This window comes from Pristis pectinata, chromosome 37, assembly GCF_009764475.1.
Source record: "Pristis pectinata isolate sPriPec2 chromosome 37, sPriPec2.1.pri, whole genome shotgun sequence".
NCBI classification, from domain to species: Eukaryota; Metazoa; Chordata; class Chondrichthyes; order Rhinopristiformes; family Pristidae; genus Pristis; species Pristis pectinata.
In genome coordinates this window covers 11,961,768-11,973,943 of record NC_067440.1, presented here as the reverse complement: position 1 = coordinate 11,973,943, position 12,176 = coordinate 11,961,768, and the positions used below count along the sequence as shown (strand labels likewise).

Sequence of the window (12,176 nt, the reverse complement as noted above, 5' to 3'; positions counted from 1 at the left end):
CTCAAAGGGCTACCTCCTGCTCATACTTCTTATGTTCTTATTTACTGTCCATCCTTAATTGCCAGTTAAAAATGAACTATTTTGCACTCTTCCAGGTAGGAATGGATGATTTACTTTCTTGAAGGACATTACTAAAACAATTCTTTTTTTACATTGGCCTGGTAATTTTACAGTAACTGATACCAGCTTTTTTTTAAATTCCAGATTGTATTTAAATGCTTGACTTAAATTACTATGGCAGAATTCAGATGATATCTTTGCATCAATGACAGAGGCTTCTGGATACTAATCTGGTAAATTAACCAAAATACCACTGTCACCTGCATGTTGTTAATTATTAATTAAACTAATTTTTCTAGTATTCAAAGGGAAAAAATTGTAGTGATTTGTTATAAACTATCTCACTGGATCTGATTTCATAATGGATTGTGATTAATTTGTAGTAATGAGTATCATGTGAGAAAACTTGATAACAAGGTCCTACAGACAACAATGTGATAGATACCAGCTGCTGTTTATTCCACGTGGTTGAGGCATAGGTATGTAGTGGGTGGGGCCATCAAATCTGATATAGCACCTGAAGAGGCAGATGATTTAGTACCTATTTTGAAAGAGCAACAGTTAACTGCTAGATTAAATCCTAAAGCATTGGAGGTGGGGCTTGAAATGTTCTGACTCAATAGTGAGAGTGATATCAAATGAGCAATTAATTAAGGGGCTTTATACTTGAGAGATGTTTCTTTCTACTCACTAGTACTTAAGGCTTAGTACAGTTGTGGCTGTACATTGTACACATCTTCCAAAATGTAGTTCTTTTGACTTAAGTAAAATGAAATTTCAGAAGCAGAGCTCTCTGTATTGAGCATTTGGTGCTCTTAATGGAAGATGAATTTCTAGGCCAGGAAATCTAGAAGTTCCTTGTATATATGGATTAATGGATATCTGAGAGTGAATTACTATGAAAGTGAATATTTGGAGTGAGTTATTGATACAATAATGAATTTCTGGGGGTGTTATATATAGAATGACTATCTGGGAATGAGATATAGTGACAGAAATTTATTTCTGGATGAATTGCTCAACAAACATTGGTTATCTGTGAGTGAGTTTTTCCAGCCAATATGGATTTTATTGATTGATTGTAAAACAGTGATATAGTTGATAGTAACATCAGGGTTTGGATGGCAAAGCTCAGTGTCAGAGAACAGTGGGTCTGGGCTGTGATGCAAAATGAGAAAACAAGTCAGGCATGTGTGAGAGTGGTGAATGGGATGGCCATCATCCTTTTTAAGACTAAAAAGGATATGTGGCAAATGAACGTTGTAAGAGATAGATACCAAAGCACATGGGATTTCTGGCTTGATTAAATATAGGTATTATGTAGAAATGCATGTTACTAGGCTGAACATCTGGCAGCATTAGGTCATAAATAGAATATTGCATCTAGTTCAGGTCATCCCACATTAAAATGGTAGCAGTGGTGAGGAATTTTAGCTACAATGTTAGGATAGAGAATTTGGTGATGTTCTTGAAGGAACAGAGATTAAAGATAAATTTGAGAGGTGTATAAGATAGTGATGTCAAGAAAGTAGACAAAGAAAATCTGTTCCTAATATTGGCTGGAACAAGGACTAGAGGATGACATTTGAAAGTATTGAACAAGATATATGAGATGTGGGAAAGTGATGGGAGTTTTTAAGCAGCAAGGTATAATGACCGGGAATTACCTGCTCATAGGGGTGGTGGAAGTGGAGACGATCAATGGTTTCAGTAGGAAATTGGATTGGCATTTGAAAGAAATAAACTTGTAGCCCTAGGGGAATAAAGCGAGTGAATGGGACAGACTGGATTACTCTAAAGAGATCTGGCATTGCTCATTTAGCCAATAACCTTCCCTTGTGCAGTAATGACTCTGACCCTTTCCTTTCTGACACAGACATACATGGGAGACCTCTTCTTCCACTCTTTCTGTTAGATGCCCTATTTTTCCTGTCTTCCTGAATATTTTATTACCTTATTGGCCCTTTTCTTACCTCTTCCTTACCTGGCAAATCATTTCCAGGTCCTGACTATTCTTTGATACTTTCCCCAGCTACATGTGGGCTCAGAGAATGAATGGTGGACATCACATTCTGGTCCTTACCTTTTGTAGTCACAGGTCAGCAAGAAGAAATCCCCCACCCCTCCCCTCAACCCTCTAACTTGAATGCATTGCTCCTCACCCATGGCTTCTATGACAATCAGATCAGCTATTCAACACAGAGTAGGGATGAAACTTGGAACCTTCCAAGTCACAGCCAATCAACGCTACACCTCCCAGTTTCTTTACTGGATGAGACATTGAACAAAGGTCCCATCTCAAGTGAGGGTAAAATATTCTACGGCCACAATTTAGTAGAAGCGCAGATCTCCCTGATGCCTTGGGACCAAATTTGCCCCTCAACCACTGTCACTATTGTTCATTATTGCTTCGCTATCTGCAGTAGCTTGCTGTACACAAATTGACTGCTACATTAAAACCAGAAATTATATGTTTAAAATAAGAGGTGTGAGGATTAGAGGGATTAGGGGATCTGAGGGAATATTTTTTCACCCGGAGGGTGGCTGGAATCTGGAATACACTGCCTGAGGGGGTGATTGAGGCAGAGATTCTCACAATAAGCACTTGAATCACCAAGGCACAGCATGATACAGAGCAACTGCTGGTAAATGGGACTAGCATGGATGCATACTTGATGGTCACCATAGAGGTGGAAGATTGAAGGACCTGTTTCTGAGACACTCTTCAAAAATATTCCATTGGGTGCAATATGAGTTTTTGAAGTTCTGAGAGGGATTATATAATGCAAGTTGTTTATTTGAAAAAAATTATGAATTATATTGCAGGGTTTTTGAAAGCTGGCAGATTTGAATAGGGTGTATTTTTGAATAGGGTGGGTATCCTGAAGCAGATAACGAGAATTGGCAGATTTAAATCAATGAAATGGATGAGAATGTGGATTTAAACTCATCAGGCTGCAAGTCTCTGCACAAGATCAGATATGATTAACACTCAAAATGCTGGAGGAACTTAGCAGGTCAGGCAGCATCTAGGGAGGGAAATGAACAGTCGACGTTTTGGGTTGAGACCCTTCATCGTGTCCCTCCATAGATGCTGCCTGACCTCCTGAGTTCCTCCAGCATTTTGTGTGTTGCTCCAGATTTCCAGCATCTTCAGTCTCCCTTGTGTCTACAAATATGAGTGTTGTTTACTCAGTAACTAATCATAATTTCAGAAGCAGTGGGGCAGCAATTCAGTACAACACTTTCTGGTACTCCAGGTGCACAGTAAGCAGATCAGCAAACAGAGTCATAAACAGGACATTAAATTGATGGAACAGTAAGTCAACCAGAACAATATGAAGAAACTTTCTTTTCTGAAATATGACATTTGAACTATGTTCCCAATGTTGTGCCAAATCTAATTATATTGGGTTCATTACCTTACATGTATTGAAAGATTGAAAGCAAAAAAAATGCATTGAGAAAATCAGTTGCTGTTATCAAAGGAAGAATGAGTCAAAGCATGGAATGCAAATGACTAATATGGGCCAACATACAAAGGTGCTAGAGGAACTCAGTGGGTCAGGCAGCATCTATGGAGGGAAATGGAGAGTTGACATTTCGGGTCAAGACCCTTCATCTGGACTGGGTCCAGATGGGCCCATAATATGGGTCAGGTCTTGTTACTAAGTGCTGACGTGATGCAACTCTTTTTGCAGAAACAAAGCTACACAGAGGAACATCATCCTACTGAAGAACTTGAGACAACTTTTGTAATATGGAATGTTTAACATGTAACTGAGTGGTTTTGCTTCTGTGAGCTAACATTCTAAATCTTACTGACGGTGGCAAATTTTAGACTGAGTTTGGATTGCTATTGGGGAAGACTAATAAAGAATTAAAAGTATAGAGATAGGGGATTGTGATTCGACACAGAGTACATCTACCTTTACATTGACCCATCAAACACTCCTGGGATGAATACAGCACCCTCTTTGCAAATTTGAAGAGTTCTGGTTGCACTTCAACCCCACACTCCTGATCTATGGACATCTAGTGCAGGGACGAGGAGCGTGAGTCAGTCAAGGGACTGCTCCTGGACCTGACTATTCACAGGTCCAGCCAGCAGGTCAGTCCAAACTGACCGCATCCCTCTTCCAAGGATATGTCCATGTCTGGGTGTCCACTGGATCACTAGAGACCTTCTAGGACTGGAGGGTACCACATAGACTGTAGTGTATCCTGGACAGTGAGGGAAATGATTTGAGTGGTTTGCTGTTGCTATTTTAATATGTTTATTTTGAAACAAAAGGAAACAAAAAAGAATCAAAAAAAGATTAAGATGTGTGAAGTATCTTGACATTATCCCATTAAACATTCTCAAGACAGCTATAGGATTGGTTAGATACAGAATAAAGCTCCCTCTGCACTGTTCCATCAAATGCTCCTGGGGCTAGTACAACACAGGTTAGGTAGAGAAACTCTCTGACTTCTATTCAAGCCCAGATCTTAGAAAACCTAGTGTTTAATCCAATATTGCACCATTTTCTGCAGATCTAGTAGTAAAGTACTGGATCACAAAGTTCTATGTTTAAATTAAATCATACCAATCAAAAATCTGATTATTTGAGCTAGCACCAGAAAGTACTCATGAAGCTTTACAGATTGTGATAGGAACCCAACTGATTCACTAACATTTTGAAAGAAAAGATCCTTTCACTTGTATACAGATGGGCCAATACATGTTTCCAGTCCCAACAACACAATTTTCAGTGTTGTCAGGTGAATGAACAAGGCAACAAATCCTGCTGTTATTCCCATCTTCCAAATTTTATTCAAATTTTCTCTTTCAGATTCCACAGCACAGAGGAGGACATTTAGCCCATCATACCTGTGCTGGCTCTCTGAAAAAGTTACTCAATTAGTTCCATGCCCCCCTCCATCTCCAGAAGGTTGCAAATCTTCCTTTTTCACATTACGATGCTACTCCTCTCTGGAGGTTACTTTAGTTATATTCACCATCCTTTCTAAATCGTACCAAATGCAATTTCAAATAAGAATCCTCATTTCCCCTCTGGCTCCTAATTATCTTAAATTGGTATCCTCTGGGTACCAACCCTCCTGTCACTGTAAACAATTTCCAATAATCTATGAGAACCCGAGAAAAAGGAGTGATCAGTTGGTTCATTCATTCAAGTCAGCTCATAGCAGATCCTATCCCCCTTTGTCAACTTTCCTATAACCAATGAGTGTGCAAAATCTACGAATCCCAGTCCTGAATATATTTAGTGAATTAGCATCCACAGACTTCAGGTGTAGGGAATTACAAAGATTTGCAACCCTCTGTGTTAAAATTTACTCCTCATCTTAGTACTTATCCTGAGACTCTGCTCACCAGTTCTTGAGTTTCTTAACCTGAGAAATAGCTTCTCAGCTTCTACTTTGTCAACCTCTCTCAGAATCTCACCAGTCTCAATGAGATCACTGCTAATTCTTCTAAATTCGATGAGTATTGGCCAGTCTTAATTTCTCCTCATAGGACATCTGCACCCTTGGAATCATTTTCTTAATAGCCTTCATAAAATGAACAGCTAAGTCAATAAAACAGGTGTGGTTTTAAAACCTTTATTGCAAATGTGAAGTGACAATAAAAAAAATGCATGCATCTCACTATTCAAATAAAATTCTATGCAGTATGGTTCTTGAAGGAGGATGTAGCAACACTGTGTGTGTGAAATCTTTTGTCGGGTTCTTTCACATATTGATCTGATGAACCTTTAATCAAATTTCACACCTTTGTAGATTTTGTAAGCCCCAGTTTAGAGCTCCATCATAGGGTGTGACTTTATTGGGAGATCAATACAGAGTTTCCCCAGAAACTGTTGTCATAACACTAAGTACTCTAAATATTCACTCCCTCCACTGCTGGTGCACCATTACCACAGAGTACACTGATGGCACCTCCCAAACCTGTGACCTCTGCCAGCAGAAAGGGCAAGCCAACATTTGCATGGGAACGTCACTATTTTCAAATTTCCCCTGCAAGTAGCCCACTATTCTGACTTCAAAAAATATCAAATGTTCTTTCACCTTTACTTTGTCTAAATCCTGGAACTCCCTACCCAAGAACATTATGGGAATATCTTCACCACAAGAACGGCAGCAGTTCATGAAGATGGCTCATTGCGGCGTTCTCAAGAGCAGTTAGGGATGGACAATAAATGCTGGCCTTATAAGCAGCACAGATCCTATGAAGAAATTGCCTTTCATATATAGCCCTTGTTACGAGCCCCAGGTTGCTACTTGGTGAGTGTCCCTTTAAGGCACCTGAACGGTAGCATGTGGCTTTGTCTGACTGCTGCGAGTGGGAGCAGAGAGCTTCTATGACTGGGATAACTGGAATGCTGCAGGTGTCTGAAGGCTGATTTATTGAAGTGCTGGCAACTGCAGGGATATCTGTGAGCTGTTTCCTGAAGCCAGCCACAGACAAAGAGAAAGAGAGAGGGAGAGAGACGTGAGAGTTGGTAGCACTGACTGCCAGCCTCTGTATCTCTGGGTGAAGCCCAATCGTTGTGACTGTCACTTTGCAATCCATACATGGATTTTTGGAGCAATCTGTGGAGTCCACTTTGTTATTAATCTGTATGTATCAAGTGCCCTCGGTGTGGCAATATTTCAGAACAAAGCAATAGAGATCTTCGGCGATTGTGGCATCACATGGGTTCCAATGTGGAACTTGTGAAATTCGTAAACTCCTTCTTTCTACATTCTAATGTGGTTTTCAGAAGCCTTTGCTCATCAATTTGCTTCATGACTTGCTGAACTGAACTGGTTTCCAGTTATCGTAAAACTTTGAGAACTGTTCCTAGACTTGGTGGTTTGGGAACTAGCCACACACACACTTCGGTTTATTTCAGTCAATGTCTGATATCTAACATTTTTTTTCTTATTATTACAAGTAGTTATTAATAAATAGGCTTTAATGTTGAAACCTTGCTCACTGTGTTTCTATTGCTGCTGGTACGTAACACCCTTCTAAATGTTCCATTATGTATTTCCAATCCTGATCTTTTGGAGGTACTATTGAATGTGATTACGTCACCTTTTCAGACATTTTGTTCTAGATAGCAAACTCTCACTGCCTATCAGAATTTTCTTCATCTGCCCTCCCATTTTTCTGGGAATTACTTATAAACAACGCTGTCTAGTTGTTGACCCTTCTTTCACCCAAAAACATTATAGTAAATATGTGGAGAGGGTTTGGAGGAGATTTACTGGGATGTTGCAAGGATTGGAAAATGTTAGCTATAAAAGAAGATTGGTTAAGCTAGGGTTGTTTTCTTTGAAATGGAGGAAGCTTAGGGGAGATGATTGAGGGGTATAAAATTTTTAAAAGTGTAGACAAAGTAATAGCAAGAAAAATTGGTAGTTTAATTGGCCGTTGTAAGTTGCCTCTGGTGTGCTGAGTGACAGAAACTGTGGGGAGTTGGTGGGAATGTGAGGAGAATAAGTTACAGGAAAAATTAGTGATGATATAAGATTGCTCTGTGAGCCAGCATAGACTTGATGGGCCAAAATGGCATCTTTCTGTGTTGTAAGGAAATATGGAACTATTTCCCTTGGCAGAGGAGTCAAAAACTGTGGGGCAGTGATTGGTAAAAGTAATTGGTAAAAGTGTTAAAGAGGGATGAGAAGCAGTTTTCATCAGAGGCGTGAGGGGGGGAGGGGTATGGAACTCTGCCTGAAAGCATGATGAAGGCAGAAGCCCTCACAACATTTAAAAAATTACTTGATGCTTATTTGAAGAGCTGTGGCCTGCAGGGCTATAGACTAGTGCTGGAAGTTGGTATACAACTGGGTAGCTCTTCCCTAACCAGCAAAGACATGATGAGCTGAATGGCCTACTTCAGTGTCATATGCTTTCTATGGTTACGATTCTGTTCCTATCTATTCACTTTTATTTTGTTTCTTCGATGCGGCACAGTACATCTGACAATAGGCAATGACTTTTGTACAACACTGAAAAGCCATTGTCTGAAAGTAAGAAACTTATAATAACTATGCCTGGTGACTGCACTTACAATGTGATCCAGCTCTGTAAAACCTGAGTCAATAAATGAACAAGTAAACCTGATGTGATAACAGGAAAGCAAATGTTGTATTTGCTTGCTGACCACAATTAAAGCAGCATTAAAGGACGCAGCACAAGTCATAAATAAAAAATGTTCAGTCCTTGATTTTTTTCTTAAATGTGGACTGAGGGTGAAAAGTTTTCTCCTTTCTTAAAAATGATTTATGGATGAAATTAATGGTGATCATGGGGCAGCTTTTAAATCACCCCATTCTCTCTACTCCCCAGCCCCGACCAACCAATGCTGCTAAATAATGACATTACAACACATTGAAGAAGAGATAAGCCAACATATTACCTGGAAATTAAAACCCAGCCTAGAAGCAATGTGGCTTACCAGTTCTGAACAGATGCAGTAGCTACTTATTTATTTTAAAAGATTAAAAATTAAACAGAGCAAGGTCAGAAATGTATCTGGACCTGAATTAGGATTAGGAAGGGGACGGGTGAAGTATTCTATTCTGGCGCATATTTCTTGGAGTCTCCCGCGAAGGGGAGTTCTGGTACTTGGTTGAAGTGCCCCGTGAGGAAGATTGCCAGAGTGCCAATGGTAAACAGAAGGAGAGCGATCCAGAAGCATGTCTTGTCGATGACTTTTGCAATCAGAATCCAGTTTTCATTTTCCTAAACACACAGAACAAAAAAAATAGGGTGATTCTAAGTTCAATGTGAGAGGGAGATCCCAGATAGCTGTAAAGATGATAGAGTACTATTCTTTTTACAATATTTTTATTAATTCCACAAAGAAAATACAGAGTACATGCATCAAAAAGAGGATAAAAATACTACTGAATACGTTGTGTTAAGTCATACTTGAGATCACAATACTCTAAATTAATAATCACATGTGATAGTTAGTTAATAAGGAAAAAATTCAAATAATTTTATTATAAAAAAAAATCTAAACCCACTACCAAAACTGGAGCAGTTTGGTAAAAAGAAAAGGCAAGGAAAGACCCTTGTGACATAACGATATCAGCCAATATCTGTACTTTAGTCACCAAATCAAAGGTTTTGAAAATTATTCAATAAAGGTCCCCACAGGGTTTGAAAGTCTAAGTTAGATTCAAGAATTGAACAACGGATCTTCTCTAAATTTAGGTATGACATAACATCCCGTAACCATTTAGCATGAGTAGGCAGAGTAACTTCCTTCCATTTAAGCAACACAGCCCTCCTGACTATAAGAGAAATAAAAGCCAGAATGTGTAGATCAGAAGCCTCCAAAGTTATATCTTTCTCTCCGACAATCCCAAATAATGCAATCAAAGGATTAAGTTTAAAATTTATTTTAAAAAGCACAGAAGAAGTTTGAAACACCTCCGTCCAATATTTTTTAAGACTCGGACAAGTCCAAGACATGTGAATTAAAGAGTACTATTAGTGGGAGATTTTAACTTCTCTAATATCGACTGGGTCACCCATAGTGGAAAGAGCTTAGAAGGGGTGGAATTTGTTAAATGTGTCCAGGAAGGCTTCCCTAATAAATATATATAGGGCCCTACTAGAGAGGGCACAGCATTGGACCTCCTCTTAGGGAATGAGGTAGGGCAAGTGACTGAAGTGTCAGTGGGGGAGCACTTTGCAATCAGTGACCATAATTCCATTAGTTTTTAAATAGTTATGGAGAAAGATAGGACAGGTTAAGGTCTTAATTTGGGGCAGGGCCAATTTTGGATCCATGAGACAGGATCTTGCAGATGTTGATTGGGTAGGACTGTTTGCAGGTAAAGGGACACCTGGTAAGTGGGAGGCTTTTAAAAGTATGAAATCAGGAGTCTGGGGACAGCACCTTCCTGTCAGCGTGAAGGGCAAGGCTTGCAAGTTTAGGGAACTTGGTTGACGAGAGATATTGAGGCTCTGGTCAGAAAAAAAGAGGCATAAGTCAGGTTTAGGCAGTCAGGATAAAGCTGAAATGATCTAGCAAGCTACTGAAGTCATTTTTCCTTATGATATGGAAGGAGGATATTTGGCCCTTTGCACTGTGCTGACTCTCCGATCATTCCCATCAATTCCATTCCTCCACTTATTTTCCTCTCCACATTTTCCTGTAACCTATTCTCACGTGCACATCAACCCGATTCCCCTGCCACCCCCTCCCCGCTTATGTTAGGGGCTATTTACAGCAGCCAATTAATCTAACAACCAGACTTTGGGATGTGGAAGGGTCCATGTGGTCACGAGGAGAACATGCAAACTTTGCATTGACAGGATCGGACTAGGGTTGCTAGAGCTGTGAGGCACCAGCACAGCCATCCTTATTGCACCACTCTACCATTAATAATGTGTAATAAATGTCACCCTTGCTAACAATGCATACAACCTGTGAGTGCACAATTTAAAAAATGAGTGTTTGACACCAAGGCACATAAGGGGATATTAGGGCAGGTGAACAAAAACTTGGGAAAGGGATATGATTTCATAAAGGATGAGAGAGAGAGAGAGAGAGGGGGAAGGAGAATTAAAGTCATCATATGGGGCCCTGATTAATGTTTCGAGTGAAAGGTGGCACATCGCACTGGGAACATCAGCCTGGAATTTGTGCCCAAACCTCTGGGGAGGAATTTGGACCCACAATTACTTTAGTGTGAACCATCGGCATCCATGCACATACTCACAGAGCCAAAGTCATTCCGTTCTTTGGTGCTTTTGGCAATAAAGTTGCAGGCATCAACGCAGGATTTTATCTCTGGGGCGAAGTGAGCCAGATTTTTGTAGAGTTCAACTGTTGTTCCAACGTCAATATCTGTGCCCGAGTGATTTAGAAATACAAACATTATCTGTACAAAGTTATAGAGGAAGAATAATAATCCCCCTCAGCCTGCCTCTCTTCTTTCCTGAATGTGATAGGAAAAGAAAGATTTGGATGTATGCAACAAGATTTGAATGTATGTATGGATGTATTGTGTGCTGATCTGGTCACCCCATTATAGGAAGGAGGTGGAGACTGTGGAGAGGGTGCAGAAGAGGTTCACCAGGATGCTGCTTGGATTAAACGGTATGAGCTATAAGGAGAGGTTCAACAATCTTGGGTTGTTCTCCCTAGAGCATCGGAGGCTGAGGGGAGACCTGACAGAAGTTTTTAAAATTATGAGAGGCACAGATAGTGTAGACAGTCAGAATCTTTTCCCCAGGGTAGAGATGTCAAACACCAGAGCACATGCTTTTAAACTTAGAGGGAGAAGTTTAAAGGTGACATGAGGGGCAAGTTTTTTTACACAGAGAGTGATAGGTGCCTGGAATGGATTACCAGGGGTAGTGGTGGAAGCAGGCAGTTTGGTGGAGTTTAAGAGGCTTTTAGATAGACACATGAATATGAAGGGAATGGAGGGATATGGATGACACACAGGAGGAGTACATTTAGTAATAAATTGGCCTTGAGATTGGCACAACATCGTGGGCCGAATAGCCTGTCCAGTCCTTTGTTCTATGTTCTATTAACTGCTTTCACAACCTTGGGTCATCCCAAAGTCAATGTGTAGCTGTAACATGGAAAGCACAGCAGAAATTGCACATACAGCAATGTGAAGGACAATTAATGGTCAGATCAATAGGGAGAACTCTCTGCTCTTCAAAATAAAACCATGGAATCTAGAGCATCCAGCTGAGAGAGCAGGCAGAGACTCCACTTTATATCTCAAGAAAAGCCAGTACCCCCACAACATCACACTGTCTCAGTGTTGCACTGGACAATGAACCTAAACCTTGTGCTAATGTTGTGAGGGTCTTTAAATTGGTAAATTGATTTATTATTGTCGCATATACCAAGGTACAGTGAAAAGCTTTGTTTTGCATGCCATCCATACAGATCATTTCATTACACAGTGTATTGAGGTAGTACAAGGTAAAACAATAACAGAATGTAGAATAAAGTGTTACAGTTACAGAGAAAGTGCAGTGCAGGCAGACAATAAGGTGCAAGGCCATAATGAGGTAGATTGTGAGGTCAAGAGTCCATCTTATTGTACTAGGGGACCATTCAATAGTCCCCTAACAGTGGGAT

At 40.1% G+C, this 12,176-nt stretch overlaps 1 protein-coding gene across 1 annotated transcript in view; it reads right to left on the bottom strand.

The window, feature by feature from the left end:
- Positions 1-8,238: 8,238 nt before the first annotated feature.
- Positions 8,239-12,176, bottom strand: part of chrne (cholinergic receptor, nicotinic, epsilon) — a 42,083-nt gene continuing 38,145 nt past the window's right edge. The window contains exons 11-12 of the mRNA XM_052044738.1: positions 10,792-10,919; positions 8,239-8,797 (exon numbers count right to left, since the gene is read on the bottom strand). Of these exons, the coding sequence (XP_051900698.1) occupies positions 8,630-8,797; positions 10,792-10,919 (296 nt within the window). The 3' untranslated portion in view covers positions 8,239-8,629. The remainder of the gene's footprint in view (positions 8,798-10,791; positions 10,920-12,176) is intronic.